An 18,215-nucleotide genomic window follows, 5' to 3' on the forward strand; every position below is an offset into this window, starting at 1 on the left:
TTTGTAACTGCACAGAGTGCAAAAAATGCCCACAAGAATTGGTAGTAGCAGCCTGTGGCTGAAAAAAAACCCATAGTTTTTAATTTACCAATCAGCTAAAATATCTAGCAATACTTCAGTTTTTCAAAGAGATCTTGACTGAAGTTTGGTACTCAGGTAACACTTGCATTTTGTTTAATAGCAAAACAGCAAAGTTAGGGTATGTATTTTGATTGTGTGTAGCTTCTGTCAGTTGAGAAAGAATCTTTCCTCATAGACAAGGACCCAGGTGGTGGCTGTGGACTAACCTCTTATTTCTATATAAACACTAGCTTCTGAAGTAAAAGTTCCAAAACCAAGAGGGAGGCCCAAGCTGGTGAAACCACCTTGTCTTTCAGAAAGTGACTTGTGAGTTGTTCTGTTTTGTTTCTTATATAAGGCTTCTTCATTGTAAAATGTGTTGTTCCTTATGTTAAGTCTCAGTATGAGTTACCGTCTACTTTGTTATTATTTACAGCTCAGGTAGCTAGTACGTAGTAACTCCAGGTAGCACATTTCTGGAACCAGAGACAGATGATCTGTGTGACTGAAGAGAAAAAGAGGTTTATTAACAGAAAAGATCTTGCAAAAACTGATTACTGATTTAAAACACTGATTTAAAAAAATATTTGGTAAGTTTTTCTTTCAGAAATCATTCCAGGTGGAATTCCAACACTATTTGTTACCTAAATTTTGGGTTTACTCTTCAGTTCATGTGTCAAATCCTTTGTGATGCTCATAACTGAAGGAAAAGCTGAATATTGGCAGAGTTTTGTATAGATGGGGAGATGCAGTTTAGTATATGTGCACCTTAAGTGTACTTTTATAAAACTGGTTTACACTATATGCACTCATGGTGCAGATACACACATGGAGAACAACAAAGCATTAACTTCTTAGTTTTGGATCTACGCACATTTATTAATGTTAGCTTTATGCAGGCCTTTGCCCTATTATTTATTTCCTTTTTTTTGCATAGATTGTGTACTATAGGAAAGGATGAGTATTTTTTGAAGAGTCATTAAGTAAACTGAGAGTAAATTAACATCATAAGCTTTAACATTCTGTGATTGAAAAAAAAAACACACAACCTCCTTGAGTTAGCAGAATGTGATGGTTTAAACTCACTGTAGATGACAGAAATAATGTGCAATTATTGTTATAGCGGTAATGAGGAGGAGAAGGTAAAGAAAAAAGGACCAGAAGAAAAACCCAAAAAACAAGGCAAAAAAGATGAGGAAAGTCAGAAGGAAGAGGATAAATCAAAGAAGGAACTTGATAAAAAAGAAGGAAAGAAAGAGACTGAACCTAAAAGGAAAAGTGCTCCAAAAGTGGGTTCCACCTCAGCTTCTGATTCTGAAGATGATGGAGAAGAGCAAGAAGGTGACAAGGTATAGTTTTACTTTCCTGATAACATTTGTTATAAAAGAAATTAGCATCAGTGAATATCTTTCTTGAAGTTAATGCTAGATCTTAGTAAAAGCCCCATGACTGGCTAATTTAGATATATAGAATAAAAGCTGCAGAACTTCATTAAGTTAAATAATTCTTTAAGAAACTTCCTTGGCATTTTCTAAGAAAAATATCTGTTCAGAGATGCTTATCTTTTTAAAGATTAAAAGCAGCATTAACTTATTTTTGTCAGAAGGCTTTTTTCCATTTATGTTCCTTGGAATGCAGACTATTTGTTCCATCTTATGTTTAAGAGAGTATTTGTCCTGAAATCAAGGTTTTGTAAGGTGTAAATACATAGAATAGAATACCTAGAATAAACCAGGTTGGAAGAGACCTTCAAGATCATCACATCCAACCCACCTAAACAACTAAACCATGGCACCAAGCACCCCATCAAGTCTCCTCCTGAACACCTTCAATGATGGCAACTGTCCCTAGCTGTCCCTAGCCAAAAATTCAGAATGTGTTAATTTTTCTGGTGCTTAGGATATTTGCCTTCTATTAGAAATAACAGAGAGAAAGGACTAAGGAAATTCAGAACTTGTTGGTATGTGGAGTTGTGTAAAAGCCTGACCTAGTCAGGTTGTTCCATGGAGCAGAGTTTCTTCAGAGATACTTCATGTAGGTAGGTTTACCTGTTTACAGAGATGGTGATTTTAATAATCTTGCTTTTCTCTTTCCAATCCTAAAATTTAAAAAAAATAGAAGAAAAGAGGGGGAAGAAGCTTTCAGGCAGCTCATAGAAGAAACATTCTAAGAGGACATGAGAGAGAAGCAGTAGAAAGAAAGCGTAAGCAAGAGGAGCAGACAGAATCTGAATTGTGAGTAGTTTTTAACATACAGTGTTTGCAAGCTATAAGATGACTTCGAAATTAACAGGAGGAGATAATATCTGAGAAACTTAGACTGGTTCACATGGTGTTCTGTTCTTTTCTCACTCTTTTATTGTCTAGTTTAACTTGGTTTTAAATGGATGGTAAAAAACTCCTCTAAACAAATACGTTCTTTTGTGGGAAGCAGGGAAGAATTGAGCATAGAAATTAAGTTATATCAGTCTTTCAGTGTCTTAAGAATTTCTAAATAGAACCCACCAACAGTCATCTTCTAGAAGTAACCTAAGAAGTGTGAAAAATTGTCCAGGACAACCATGTATTTTTCTTTCAAAGTTCAGAATACATCAGACTGAGAACTGGTATGACCTATTAACCCAAGGTTATGGATTTTTTTGTCAGGTTGTGGAATGCATACAGTTACCGAATAAAAATTTCCTTCTGTCTGACAGCTGGAGCACACAGCATCAGACAGAACAAGACAAAAACAAAGAATTGTTCTACTCTAGCACTGCAAAGCCAGTGGAATGATACCAAGAGCAGTCTGAATGTGGAAGATGAACTCTCACAAATGAGTCATGCCAAAAACAGGAGCAGGATGGTGGGGACACAGGCAGATCAGCAAGGAAGAGGATAATGTTCCCCTTCACCTTCTTTTTCTACATTTATTAACAAGAATCTAGTTTGTTTGGCATTTTTTCTTCTCTAGCCCCTTCTTCTCTTTTAGTTGCTCTATGTGCCTGAGCGTTTTCAGCTCCAGAGATACTAAACTTTCTTTAGCATCTTTGCAACTCTTAATATATCATTATTTAAATCTGACATTTCTGATTGATTTATGCAATCAATCTGTTATATATGGGTTTGGTTATAATAATCAAATCTCTGCCTTTAAATAATGCCATATTTTATGTATTGGAGGCTGGATGGAGCTTGTTTCAGTAAGATAAAGAAGTTGCAGTTAATGAATGCATAATGAATTTAATTATAGCTGGTGATTAATGCCACAAAACCCAATATTGATAAAAAGTAAAAAGACTTCTTTTTGTGCTGTCTTGAAGTTCCTCTGCTAATACTCTGAATATAGAAAAATATTGTTTTGGTTACTTTTCTTATCAGCATAGTTTCTATTTTCTGGTCTTTGTAGCTACTCTGTTAGTATGGATTGCAGTCTAGTAGTGATACACTGTTCTGTGCATACTCAAGGTTTACATGTACCATTTAAATGGCATGAACTTGTGTTGCCAGGTGAAGTTAAATAGTCCTATGTACTGTAAAATTATTAATCCTGTAACAGTAGAGTAGAGTAGGGTAGAGTGTGAAAGGAACATGGAAGATAATAGACATGAAGGCCTGGATATTTTAGGGGGCTTATTACCATGGCAGAAAGAAAATTAATCACAGAATATTTGGTCATGAAGTACTGAAATATGCAAATTCTAAAACAAGGCTTTGAAACCCCTCGGTAAGACAAATCTGAGGAATTCATGATCTCTGAATACAAAGAGTTCAAAAGCTTGTTTGAAAGACTTCTGCTTGTTCTGAGATGGAGGCAAGTTTTGTTTTGTTCTTCCTGAGTCTCAGCTTTATGGTAGTGATACAGGTAGAGAATGAGCATGTCACAAATCCTTTTCCTTTACTAAGGCTTGCTTCAAGAATAATGTCACTGATGCATTTATGGTTAGTCATAGAATACTTAACACAGTGATAATGAATTATATGGGAAAATCTGTTCCTATGTGACTTATTGTGACTAATTGATTTCTCCACAGTAATGTTACAAATAGTTGTATTCTTCTTGTCATCATAATAAAAATATTGTCTTTATCCATAAGTTAGTTGAGTGCAGTGCCATTGTGCCAATTTCTGTATGCAACCAAAACAAAGTAGAGTCTGGAAATGTGGCTTGTTTTCAAAACCCTTTCAGCCTTTAAAATCCATTTGCTGCTTCTAGGGAGAACAGCCTTCCAGTATGAAGGATTTAACAACAGTATCTCAGTTAACTAATTTTGTTACTTTAAGTCTTGGAAACCCAGGGTTTGGCTCTCTGTGGTTTTGCATGCAGATGATTCAGTGAGTTAATATTCAAAACATTGCATCTCATCTGAAAAGTGGGGGAGGGGGTGAAACTGGAAACTAGACTTCACAATGCTTTAAAAATGTTTTCATGTTTTTGATAGGCAGAGCAAAGAAGAAGGCAAGAAAACAGAAGTTAAGAAGATGGAGAAGAAGAGGGGTTAGTTTAAAAAAGCTAAACTTTTTTTTTGTGGGGGGCGCATCTTAAAGTTTGAACAGAATTATTTGCCTGGATAAGATAATTTTCTGCTAAGGGTGGCTCTGGGCTCTCAAACCCAGGTCCCTGAAACAGTGCATTCGTGTTTTTCTGTGTTCTTCAGCACATCAGAACAGGTCTTTGCTATTGCCATTTTACTGTCATTTGATGTTTAAAACCTCAAATGATTTCTTCTGTTCGTGAACAAGAAACAAAAAACTTGTTCTTTTAAGCGAATGACTTTAATTTTTCCCTCCATTTTTTCTTTCTGCCTTCTCATAATAATCTGAGGGACTTCTTGAAAGTATTTAGATACTAAGCAGGAGGCTTGCTCTTTTGAAGCAAGAGGCTTAGATTCAGATTACTATGGTCTTGCCTTCTAACCCACGCTTGCAAACTGACCTTCATAGGGATAAGCCATTCCTTTTTTAGTTCTCCCATCTTTAAGAGCAATCCAAACCACTGTATGTAGTTTGTGGTACAGTACAGATACAGTGGCAGGGTGTCTAACCAAACCATTGTTGGCCGGGGTGGGGAAAATGCAAACCCATCCAAGATGGATTGAACTTGGAGGAAACTGCTTGGGTGTGGAAAAAATCCAAATAGGGATTCAGCATGGTTATTCCCCTTGCAAACCTGCACGTGTGCTGAGAGCATTTTATTTTGATCTGTTTGGGCTATAATTGAATCCTATCCAAATCCCGGAACATGAAACGATCGATATCTGGGTATTCATGCATATTCTTTTTAATCTTCAGAAACATCAATGGATTCTAGGCTTCAAAGGATACATGCAGAAATTAAGAACTCCCTGAAAATTGATAATCTTGTAAGTTTTGTTGGGTTGTTTGTTGTTTTTTTTTAAAACTGATTTATGTGTGTGATTTCAGTAGGAAATACTTGGCACATATGTTTGGTTTTAATTAGCATTCTGAGAACAAAAGGATTTTTTTCAGTTTGAAAGGTAACTGCTGCTAAAATGAGGTGACTGTGGGCATTAAAAGATCAATGTCAGCAAGTAAAATCGGTTTTGCTTTAAAATACTTCATAATAAATTATGTACTGGAAATGTTCAAATAGCATCTGTGCCAGCTCTGCCTGAGCCATGAAGAATCACAAAAGGCCCCAGTTGAAGCAGGGACAGGTGATGGTTATGCAAATACTGTCCAAGCACAGAGGGATGAGCTTAGGAGAGCCAAAACCCATCTGGAGTTAAATATGGAGAGAGATGAAAAGACAACAAAGCTTCTTCAAGTGTCTTGTCAGCAAAAGGAAAACTGAGAAAATGAGGGCATGATGCTGAATGAGGTGGGGGATCAAGTGAAAACAGAGAAGGGATGTCTTGCCTTCTTGACCTCAGTTTCTTTGTACAATTCATTTCAGGAATCCCAGGTCCCTGAGACCAGCGCAAAGTCTAGAACAGGAAGGACTTGATGCTTAGTGGACAAGGATCAAATCAGGGAACATTTAAACTAAGAGGGACCTGATGTGGAGTAAATGGAGGAAAGATGAGGGAGCTGGATGGTACTGTGTAATTTTGAAAAGTCCTGGTGAGTGGCAGGAGGTTCCTGAGGACCGGAAGAAAGCAAATGTCACCCTCATCTTCCAGAAGGAGGACCTGGGAACCTGCAGGCCAGTCAGCCTTGCATGGATCCCTTGGAAGGTGGTGGAGCAACTCCTTCTGGAAGTTGTTTCCAATAATATGAAGAACAGTATGATCTCTGGAAGTTGTCAGCATGCATTAATGCAGAGGAAATCTTGCTTGGCAAGGGTGACACCCTGTGAGATGACTGGCTTGGTGGATGAGGGAGAGTAGTGGCAGTTGTTAATACAGATTAAGTTTTATAATCCTTTTGATACTGTCTTTCATAGACTTTAAATTGCCTCAGACAAAGTAAGTGGATAGCAAGGTGGACTGAAAACTAGCTGAACTACAGGGCACGAAACACTACAATCAGTGGCAGCAAGTCTAGGTAAAGGCAACTCATTAGTAGTCAGTGTTGTTAAAACATCATTAATGACTGGGATAATAGGACAGACCACACCCACAGCAAGTTTAAAAATGGTACAAAACTGAAAAGTTTAAGTGTGCTGCCTTCTGGAGGGATTTGGACAGGCTGGAGGTATGGGCTAACAGGAACTTCATGAAGTTCAACAAAAGTTCAGGTTCTACACCTGGAGAGGAATAGCTCCATGTACCAACACAGGTTGAGGACTGAGTGACTGGAGAGAACTGGCAGAAAATGAGGCTGCAAGTTTTGGTGGACACCAAGTTTACCATAAATCAGTATTGTGATTTTGTGATACAGGTGGCAAAGAGCTTCCTGGGCTGCATTAGAGAGTTGCCAAAATACGAAGGAGGTGATGGCTTCCCTCTGCTTGGCCCTGGTGAGACAGTGTTTTGGGCCCTCAGTACAACAGAGACATGGACATACTGTAGGGAGCAGAGTAAAGGGCCATGAAGATGAATTAAGTGCTTGGTGCATCTGTTGTAAGGAGAGGTAGAGAATCTGTGAGAGCTAGGAGTGCTCATCCTGGAGAAGAGAAGGTTGGGAGGGGGATCTTCTTGTATACCAGTACCTGAATGGTGCATAAAGGGATAACAGATCCAGACTGTTCTCAGTGAAAGGACAAAAGGCAATGAACACTGTTGCCAATACAGAAAATACTTCTTACACCTAGAAGAAGCTTTTTTTACAGTGAGAGTCATAAAGCAAGCTCGTATTTTCTACTACATTCACACATTTTGGAATCCACTGCTAAGGTTGGGCAGTGAAAACAGGGAAGGACCAGAGCTGTATCTTTTTAATCTTATTTTAATTTGTTTCTGTTTCTTACCACCAGGTTTTCTGACGTAAAGCTTATTTTGTTGGTTTTGCTTGGTTTTGATCTCTTGCTGAAACTTCAAATCATGGGACCAGACCAAAAACACTTTAGTAGTCTCTTTTCTTATTTGGAGTCCTGGAGGGGAATGCATATTTTCAAGAGTCCATTTCTATTTACACAACTGAAAACATTTTATTGCATAGTGGCCTTTATGTACTGCTGAAAATAAGAAAATTCTCACTACCACTGTTAACTGGCCAAGGAGAGGTGTGAGAGTGGCATCAGTCTGAGGACTTCCCCTAACTGTTCACACAGTGTTTTTCAGAGTACCATTGCATGGATACAGCTGAAAGCAATTCAGCCTTTGGTTTGAGTGACTTTTGTATGAAGAGACAACGAGTGTCACTGAAGCAGAGTGGTATGAGAAGCATGAAGCTGCTCTAACTCAGGAACTCAAGTGTAGTGTTGGATGTCAGAGGCAAGGTTCTGTGGTGGGAGCAAAGAGCTTGCCCCATGCTGGGGACAATCTGCTCCAGCTGGCTCCAGGGGACCCACTGCAGGGAATGGCTGATTCCCTAAACCAAGATTCTAGTGCCTGTGTGAAAACTTAAGAAAAGGCAAAACACACTGGGCAGAGAGAGGAAGAAAGGAAGAAAGTGAGAAACAGCAAAGGGAACCCCCAGGGTCAGTGAAGGGAGGAGGTGGTCCATATTGTTGGAGCAAGTACTCACCTCTAGCATGCAGAAGAGACCACAAAGGACACTGTGGCCTGTGGAGAGCCCAAGGCAGACTGAGGAGAATATGAGAGGGAAGAAATTGTGGAGAGGAATTGTGATGTACCATCTGCCTTCACTGCACTGCTTAGGAGTGGGCTAGGGAGGGGAGTCTGAAGTTGCACCATGGGAAAGGGGAAAAGGAAAAGTGTTGATGCAATGTTTGTGTTTGTTTATCATGACCCAAATCTAGCCCTAAGTTGAGACTATTTCGCCCACAAGAGTACCTGGTAAGCAGTTCCTCGGTCTTTATCTCAACCTATGAGCTTTCTCAATATCTCACCCTGCACTGTTGAGGAGGGAAAGAGGAGCAACTGGATGGCATCTGGCTAACCCAGCAGCATTAAACAGGAAACCTTAGTTTCCAATGTGGCCTGTCTATGGCAATACTCTTTCTTAAAAACATAGTTCACTGTAACTAAAATTTAGAAAGCTTTTACTTCACAAATTAATGGTTTGGCTTTAATAAATCACTCTGTCCTGAGCCAGATAGTGAATTCCCCTAAACCAGTTAAAAAAAAGTGAGAGAGAGAGAGAGAGAGAGAGGAAACCAGAAAAACCCCAAACCGCTTGATTCTGAGGTGTAATGGAGCACATATCTTGGAATACTGGGAAGAATACTGCAGGACATTTAGTTTATGATAACTGTACTTTGCAAGTAAACATGATAAGAATTCTGAGCATAGTCCCAATATCTTAATTTGGGGTTTTGATACTAATTTGTGTTGAGAACAGGAGCAACAACTCTGTAGAAGGTATGAGTATTTTTGTGACTTGTGCTGGCAATAAATTGTTCTAAATAGGAAGTAAAATAAGCAAGACTAGCTGAAGATAAGGGAAGTTGAGAATTCAGTATTACAGGAAGAAGACTTTAATACAATAGTACTTAGAAATGGATCAGAAGATCACATCATTACTTCTGGGTGTCCTGCATAGTGTTATTTGTCACACTTTTAACTGAAAAATCTACAAAGATACAGTTCTGCATGTTACCTGCAGCTCACTGGAGGTGCTTCACTTTCCTCTCAGTGGCAAGTCGCTTGGGCAGAATTGTGTCTAGGAAAGAGAGCAGCTTCAAGCGTGGAAGTGCTGGAATTGTGAAAGTAGCAAAAAGCTTGAGTTTGTGTTTCTGAAAGTAGCAAATCATTATTTTAAAGTATGTTATCGAAACAGCATCTTGTCTTTTGCTATGGAAGTAGCTGAACAGCAACTTACAGTAACTTCTGTTTGAAAGTTTGTACAAACTGTTCTAAAATATTAAGTGTGTTACAGGAAGGTATCACTGAGCATGGAAATTAATTCAGTATGGCTAATTAAGGATTTTTAAGATGTAAGTTTTCAAACTAATTTCATGTTTATATACAGGATGTGAACAGGTGCATTGAGGCTCTTGATGAACTTGCATCCCTTCAAGTCACAATGCAACAAGCTCAGAAACATACAGAGATGATTCTGACTCTAAAGAAGGTGAGATCTGCAATATTAATCAAAGTAACCTGGGTATTGTCTTAAAATGGTATCAGTGTTATTTACCTCTGCAATACTGTGTTCAGATCTGGTCAACACAATTCAAGAACAATGTAGGGACCAGACCAGAGAAGGAACAAAGGAGGGCCATGAGGGTAATTAAAGGGCTTGAGAACTTGTCCTATAAGGAAAGGCTGAAGGGATTAGTTTTTTTTCTTCCCAGAGAAGTCTCATGGGGAATCTCACCAGCTACAAAGAGGACAGAGCCTCTCCACAAGGAGCCACGTGGAGAAAACATGGGGCAGAGGGTACAAGTTGCACTGGGAGAGGTTCCATCTCAATTTGAAAAAAAAAGGGTATTGTTTAGTTTTGTTTGTTTTATCATGAGAGTAGTCAAGCACTGGAACAAACTCCCCAGGGGTGTGGTGGAGTCCCCATCACTGGACGTCTTTAATATGTGATTGGACAGGGTGCTTAATAATCTCATCCGGGCTCCCGTTCCCACAAAGAGTTGGACCAGGCCATCTCTCAAGGTCTCTTCCAACCTGGGCCGTTCTGTCATTTCTGTGATATTTTGGAGAGTGTGGAAGTCTGTTATTTGAGGTTAAATTAAGAATTTCATCTAGCAGCTGATGAATTACATAGGTGTTTAAAATACTTAAGTGGAGCTGATTAGTTTTCTTTCTTGGATTTCAGATAAGGAAATTCAAAGTTAGCCAAGTTATCATGGAGAAATCTACAATGCTCTACAACAAGTTCAAGACCATGTTTCTGGTTGGGGAAGGAGATTCTGTTCTTTCCCAAGTACTAAATAAATCACTTGCTGAACAGAAGCAGCATGAGGAAGCCAACAAAACCAAAGAACAGTGGAAGAAAGGAGCAAACAAAAAAAATGAAAAGGACCAAACAGGTTTGTCACTGTGCTTTTAGTTTCTTGTCAGGCCCATCAGTGTCTGAGCCAGATTGTCCTTGATGTAGGAATTCTACTTGTCTTTTAAAACCTTTATGTATCTAAAATAGTTAAGGATTATACTGCTATAGCAAAGATTGATGTTCAAAGGTATGTCTTCCATGGATGTTTTACCTTTATTGCCTTAAGGGAAGGACTTGTTTAGCATTTTTTAACTTCTCTGCAAATTCTCTAACCTCATGAAATAATAACAATAATTTAAAAAAAAAAAGAAAAAGAAAAAGCATTAAACATGAGGCAGAATAACATACTGCATTCCATTCCTTAGGTAGCCTTTTGGGGCCTAGGCTTTCTGCCTGTGCTTTTAACTGCTTCATTTCATTCACTAGATTCTTTACAGATCACGCATGCTACATGTCAGCAGCAGTTTTTATCTGCTTACCTGCCACTTCTGTGACTCATCTTTTGTGGTTCAGTTTTAAATGTAAAGCTATAAGCACTATTTAGGGGCAAACAGGCCTTTATGCTTTTAGCAGCATTATTTCAGATGAACCAGGAAGAGTGTGTAGAAGTACAGTGTGGTATTGAAGCTCTCCCTAGTGAGCATGCTCTACAAGAACATAGGTCAGTTATAAGTAAAGCAGTAAAAGAGAGACTTACATTTTTACATAGAGGAATAGAATGGGACAGAGACACTGGAAAGCTGTGTTGTAAATGAATGTAAGTCCTTGAAGATCCTTGACCTCCACAGTTACTAGGAGCACATTCTGTTTACTTTGAACTTGAATCCTAGGAGAAGAGCTTTCAGAAAACTGTCGATTTTTCTTTGTTTGCTACAGAAGGAAATTCTGGTTATGTGTGTTCATACTAATGCTCTGTTTAAAATGAACTGCTGAACCCTTGCTGTCTTCATGAAGCACAACTGCAGAAGCCTGTACTTCAACTCAAGTACTGCTTCAGACTGTGCTGTAACAAGGGATTACAGAACTCGTAGTTTCATTGAATTCCTTGCATGGCATTCAAGTTCAGAACTGATTCTGAGCAAGTCTAAATAGATCAGCTACTACAGTAGCATTTTGAAGTGAGTCTGCTCTAAACTCACCAGCTTGTAATACTAGAGTCAAACACATGTTTATCACAGCAATTTTAAGAGGTTAAATATTGCTGCTTTGACTTCACTAAATACAAATGCTACATAGTGCTTTTTTTTCCCTCCCAGCTTGACAATTGCATATTCTCAATTTACAAATACTGTTTGGCATATTTTAACTGCATATGTATTTGGTGGAGCTGAGAGTAAACAAGAATCCATGGAACCAGTAACCTCTCCAATTAAAGTTTAAAAGAATTGTCTGACCAAATCAGAGCAGTAAAACCAGGATTTATTGCTGAATTATAAATTATTTTCTCTTACTGCCCAGAATGCAAATAGGCATTATTCCTGGTATCTGTACTCTAGCAAGCACAGGAACTCAAAACCACATGAAATACTACATTCACAGTTGATTTCCTATTATAAAAACAAAGGGGTGAGGCTCATTGCAAGGCATTTTTCAGAAGGTGAAGCTGTAGCAATTACCTGCTTTTTGTGTTGTTTCAACTGCTTGGTATCTAGGCGGGGGTGAAACCTTTATAGTGGTTTTTAGTGGACGAAGGTAAAGAAATTATCTGGGGCTTTTTACAGCAGTTTTGCTGCTTGTAGAACTGTATTTTTTTTCTGTGCCCTTTCATTTTAAAGGTCCAAAGGTTCTAAATGGAGGGTCTGAAGCTCAAGACACCAACCAGCCACAACACAATGGAGAGAACACTGAGGAAAAGAAGGATAGGCATGAAGTTGGCACTAAGAAAAAGTGAGTTAACCCTCCTAAATTATGGCTCTGTTCTGTGCTAGGAAGATGACGTAGAAGAGAACAGCAGTAGATTGAAGTTATGTAGCCTTGCTGGGGTACTGTTTTCCTCCCAGATTTTCCCCTCAACTTTAGAGATGATAATAGGAAGCAAATCTTCCATTACAGTTCTGCATGAACTTTTTAAAAGTTACTTTGCTCATTGCTATGGTGGAGTCTTAAAAAAGCCACAGGATACCCTGTTAGGAAAAAATCAGGATGTGGTGAGTCAGGGCAATGTCTCATCTTTCTCCTGTGTTTTAGATGACTTGATGTTATTAAATTGGATGTAAAGAAAGCCTGAATCAAGTCTTACAGAATGTAATGGGATTTATCAGGGTGTGGGGCTTTTTGTGAAATTCTGTATTCCAATCAATAGCCAAGCCTCTTTAATTGGGTGATTCCATAGCTGCACTATAGAATACTAAATGCAGGTGTTAGTAGGCTAGAACACAGGACTCTGAGGTTTCAGAACTCTGAATGCTTTATGGAGGTTGCATTTGTCAGGAGGTTAAATATTTAAACCTAAGCCTCACTGAAAAATGATGGGTTTCAAACAAGAAGCAGCAGCAGTGAATCTCTTGCAGAATATGAGAAACACTTTGTAGCATTTAGTAAACAATGAGAAAGAGGCCTCAAGTTATCCTTGAGCTGAATTGTTTTCGTATACCATTGTTTCGTCTGACCACTTCTGGGCCTTGTGCTCAGGGATTCTTTTTGTTCAGCAGTATCTACCGAGACAGGATTTGCTTTCATCACCATATTCATTCAGGCCAGAAGAAACTGCAGTTGTCTGGCATTCTTTTGTTTGTCTCCCAAGTTAAAACTGTATGAATTAGTGGAATACTGTAAGATAATCATGGGGGTTGTTGTGTTTAAGGTGAAAATTAATTTGGTATGTACTATTGGCTTCTGATTACATAGCCTTCTCAGAATGACATTCCTGAGTTTTCAGCTGCTGATGCCAAATACTCATTTGCTCTGAACAAGCCGGTTACAGAAATGTGGTGAAGGCACCAAGTACAGGTTCCTAAGGCAGCTTTATTTGTAATTAGATTCATTCGGTCAAATCGCAATATGGAACTATAGGAATCCTGTCTAGTGCAGCACCCAAGTCACTTGGCATTAATGGCAGGGCACTTCAGCAGTTACAGAATAAACTTGACCAGGTGTTTAAAAATAAGGAACTCCTGAAGTGGTTCTCCGAGGTGGAATTTTTTCATGGCCTGCTCCTCTCCTTGTTCTTGCAGAACCTGACCACACTTTCATTTTTGAGTGGGAGAGAGACAATCTCTGTCAGATTGCCCCTTGTATTTCTGACTAAAGTAGTTAAGAATATTCAAGTGCATGCATGAGATCTCAGTGGGCATTGGTCAAAAGAAATTTAAGAATTTAAGGCAGATAGTTTAGCTAGCTATGCAACATGCCTGGAGGAGGCTGTTGAATATGAGAGCGTCTCAAAAAAGCAGCTGTGTGGCAAGACAATTTCTATTTTTAGTGCTTCAGTAATTGTCTGTGTAAAACCTAATGTATCTGTCTTCTGTGAATGAGTTAGTGGGGATGTCCTGTTCTGCTAATAAACATCTTTAAACACGGTCTTAAACTGGAGCAGAGTAGATTTTGGTTGGACCTAAGGAAGTTCTTTACAGCAAGCATGGTACAATGCTGGAGCAGCTTGCCCAGGGATGTCCGTTGAGGCCCCGTCCATGGAGACACTCGGGATCAGACTTGATGTGGCCCTGGGCAGCCTGACCTAGTTGGGAATGTGAATCTGTCCAATAAGTATGTACCAATAACCAATGTTCAGACACACCTGCAGTTCCCATTCCTGCCTCCTGAGCAAATAATTTGTAAACTTCTCAAATCACAGGGCTGTGTGTACAGTTGTAGCTCACTCCCTTGGCTGTACCTTTCTAAAGAGGTACTTAAGAATTTTGGGGATCCAGAGGACATGTAACTTAATAGTCCTGAAGTGATTGGCACTTACAAACATATTTCTGTTCTCACTTGGTGAAAACACATACTGCTTCCTGAGGTCACCTTGCTGTTTGGGATACACCACAGTGGATTTATTCCAGGCTACTAAAAACCGAAATTGCTGGATTATGTCAAGTCAGTGTGCTTTTCTACCTTAGCAGACTTAATGTGGCAGTCTTGACTAGGGAGAATCCCTGTGAATGGAACACCAATCGACTTCTGAATGGCTGTCATTCACAGCCAGTTGTAGGCATCGATGTTAATGGTTACCAGCTTCACACTTAGGGGCGATGAGTAAGAGAGCAGATGGGACAGCTGGCATCACTAACTGCTTTTCTCCAGACCGTCTGGAATAAGTCTTACTCTTAGTATTTTTACTGTCATTAACGCTGCTTTATTTTGTTTCCAGGACATGTGGTGAAGAGAGAGAGCTTGAAAAGCCAGCAAAAGAGTCTGCCTTTGAAAGCAAATGACACCACTGGAGTAATTTTTTAAAACACAAACTTAAGGGGATAGTTAAGATTTGCTTTTAAAATCTATAGACTGCTGAAAGTTTAAAATAATTTTATAAGCATAGTATTTTAAATTTTGTGGAATAAAAACCCCTTTGTGACCTTGGTTTTCAAGTATTTAAACACTTCTACCAAGTTTTGTCCAGTATTAACAGGTAACACATTTCAAAACGTTAAATTCCACTTAGAAAACAAATGCTTACATGTTACAGGACTTAGAGTTGTAGTATATTTTTACCTGACTACTGTGTGTTTATCTAGCAGGAAAAAGTGTAAATACTTTTAACTGCTTGATTGCTTCACCTGTATAAAACCTACCCTCCTATGATACTAACTTCTGTTTGTGCATAGTTTTTCAACTCTTGTTGGAATGTCTTTCACTGTGTTTTCTAGGAGTTGGATGCAGCATTTTTATAGCTGTTACAATGTTCATGTGCGAGTATATTAATCACTTTTTGTAAACAAGTCCTAATTGAAAGACTCCTTGTGCCAATTTACTGCAGTGTGATTTCCCAGTATGCTTCTGGTGTAGTAAGTATGCTAGAAAGAGGTGTGGTGTTCCCACAAAACCCTGTTGATGCACACTGGCTGGAAAACACTGTCCTGAACAACTTATGAAAATAATGAATTTAAACCGATAGAGACTGGTTCTTAACGGAGACAGAACTTTCACAGGAGCAATGCATGTCTGGTTTTAGTACTATTTCAGTTTTATGGCCTTGGTGACGACTTTGTAAAAAGTTAGACTGACATTGCTTACCTTAGGATAACACAGTCTCAGAGAGGAATTGATGAAGGTACGCTCGCACTGTTTAACGTAAGATAACAGTGTACTGAGATAAGTGGTTGTTCAGGGTGAAAGATCAGAGATTTCCAAAACACCAGCCAAAGATCCTTGAGGTTTTTAACTGTTGTTTGGTAACGTCAGCCATGTCCTGCAAACTCATGTGCTGATGTTGAACTTGTCTCATTATAATGTAAAAACTACATCTCCTAGCTAGAGAAACCCCTTACCCTCTGAGCATGCAGTGAATTTACAAGTAGCTGTACCTTTACAGTGAAGCAAGAAAGAAACTAACCAACGGCTAGTTAGTAGGCATTCACATTAGGCATAGCGAATAGATTTTGTTGTATAAAAATGTCTGCTGCAAATTTCAGCTGGTGTGCTGGTTTTGTGGAATTATCACTTGGCAGCCTTGTCTGTGCAGAGCTGGAATAAAATAAGTGTCACAACTCTGTGTGTCGACTGGCTTTTGCGTACCAGGTAAACAGTCCAGGCTGGGCACAACACCAGCATTAATTTGGGGATTTCTAACTTGACTTTAACAAGGAATACTGAAAAGGTATATTGAAGCTCCTCTGGAAATTCTTTTCTTGAAACACACTTTGCCTATATATCAGAACTAGGAACAACTGGTTTGTGACTGGGAAATAGTACTTGACAGCTTAAAAATTAGAGTTTAGTAGTTCCAAGAATCTTCAGAGACCATGTGTGCCACATGCACTCACTACACATAAGCTGCTGCTTCTGCCTGTCTGAAGTATTGATGTGCACTGTTGTATTGCAATGCACCTAGATGATGTTAACTGCTTCTATAGAATGTCCTTAAGCAGAACGAATTACTTTATTTCTTGTCTCATCTGTAACCAAGCTGTAATCTCACTGAACAATTCTGCCTCATCTTGATGTAGAAAAGCCATTTCTGTCACCATTAAACAACATGGTTCACCAGCAGTTGTATTTGTAGAGCCTGTTTTCCTGCATTTGTACAGCAGCCTTTCCTTCATACATGTGTTCTAAAGACTTCCTCATTGTATTGAGGACTTTTAAAGTTTCACCGATGGAAGCATTTTTTTTTTATCACCTTGTGCCTCCACTGCCACTTAGGTCAGTGTACAGAGGCAGGTGCACAAGTGTGACTGTGCTGCTCTGAACAAAACCATGATTTGCACATATTTACAAAATGGTACTATGTCCACTCCACCTTCCTGAAGTTGCAGGCACTGTAAAACTATCTATTTATTCACATCTCTGTCAATCAATGGGGGCAGAGAGGTGTAGAGTAGATGTGAAGAGTGCCTTGGGCAGGCCTCCATGCTGTTCATCAACGACAGAGACACCAAGATTAAAGGGTAGCCTCAGCAAATTTGCAGGTGATACCAACCTGAGTGGTGCAGTTGCTAAGTCTGAAGGATGGGATGCCATCCAGAGGGACCTGGACAGGCTGGAGAGGTGGGCTGAGGAGCATCTCATGAGGTTCAATAAGGCAGTGTAAGGTGCTATGCCTAGGTGAAGGCAACCCTTGGTATCAGTACAGGCTGGGGGATGATAAGATTGAGAGCAGCCTGTGGTAGGTTGAGAGAGGGCTTAGCTCTCCCTCCTCCACAGAGTAAGAAACCACAGCTAACCCAGTCGAAGAGCAAGCTATATATTCACAAGCATATATGGAAAGCAGGTTATATATAACACAATATATACAGGTATTTACAATATATACACAGAAATACACAGCAAAGAGAAATAACACAACAAAAATCCCTCCCCGAGGGAGGGATCCCCTCCCTGTAACCCCCTCTCTCCCCCCCACTTACCCCCCTTTTTTCCCAAAAAGGAGTTAGAGAGAAAGAAAGGCAAGTTACTAAGGGAAAGAGCTGTTAGTAACCTTCAAAAGCCCATGCAGGATTAGTGTTTGCTTATCTGAAGGCCAACTCCAGCAGTTCGCAGAGAGAGCAGGCAGGGAGAACAGGCTGAACACTCCCCCAACTCCCAAACGAAACTGAACTGAAGAAAAAAAAATTCCAACTGCTCCACAATCTAAAGTTGCATTTTATCTATTCACCAGTGAAATTTGTTTAGAATATCAGAATGTTTTCGTTCTAGTACCGAAAACATTTAGCCAGTGTGTTCCAGCAGTGTTTGTTCTTAAAGGCACAGTGTCAAACGGTCACACAGCCCTGCAAAAAAGGACAAATCACATCCAAAGTGTGGCCAGTAGGACAAGAGAGGTGATTCTGCCACTTCGTCCTGGTGAGACCTCACCCGGAGTACTGCATCCATCTTTGGTGCCCTCAATACAAGAAGGATTTGGACCTGATGGAAGGGGTCCAGAGGAGGGCCATGAAGATGGTTAGGGGGCTGGAACACCTCTGCTACAAGGACAGGCTGAGAGAGCTGGGGTTGTTCAGCCTTGAGAAGGCTTTGGGGAGACCCAATTGCAGCCTTCCACTACCTCAAGGGGGGCTGCAATAAGGCTGGAGAGGGACTGTTTACAAAGGCCTATAGTAATAAGAT

The 18,215-nt window shown here is 39.6% G+C and overlaps 1 protein-coding gene across 6 annotated transcripts in view; it reads left to right on the top strand.

Moving 5' to 3' along the window:
* The window catches only part of PSIP1 (PC4 and SRSF1 interacting protein 1), a 43,236-nt gene extending 28,242 nt beyond the window's left edge, over nucleotides 1-14,994 (top strand). For all 6 annotated transcript variants that reach the window (XM_054178066.1, XM_054178068.1, XM_054178065.1 and 3 more), the window contains 9 exons: nucleotides 312-387; nucleotides 1,184-1,409; nucleotides 2,179-2,294; nucleotides 4,481-4,536; nucleotides 5,331-5,401; nucleotides 9,537-9,638; nucleotides 10,335-10,548; nucleotides 12,287-12,398; nucleotides 14,821-14,994. In XM_054178066.1, coding sequence (XP_054034041.1) covers nucleotides 312-387; nucleotides 1,184-1,409; nucleotides 2,179-2,294; nucleotides 4,481-4,536; nucleotides 5,331-5,401; nucleotides 9,537-9,638; nucleotides 10,335-10,548; nucleotides 12,287-12,398; nucleotides 14,821-14,884 — 1,037 coding nt within the window. In that variant the 3' untranslated portion in view covers nucleotides 14,885-14,994. The remainder of the gene's footprint in view (nucleotides 1-311; nucleotides 388-1,183; nucleotides 1,410-2,178; nucleotides 2,295-4,480; nucleotides 4,537-5,330; nucleotides 5,402-9,536; nucleotides 9,639-10,334; nucleotides 10,549-12,286; nucleotides 12,399-14,820) is intronic.
* Nucleotides 14,995-18,215: the final 3,221 nt, after the last annotated feature.

The sequence above is a fragment of the Dryobates pubescens genome, chromosome Z (genome assembly GCF_014839835.1).
Source record: "Dryobates pubescens isolate bDryPub1 chromosome Z, bDryPub1.pri, whole genome shotgun sequence".
Lineage (NCBI taxonomy): Eukaryota > Metazoa > Chordata > Aves > Piciformes > Picidae > Dryobates > Dryobates pubescens.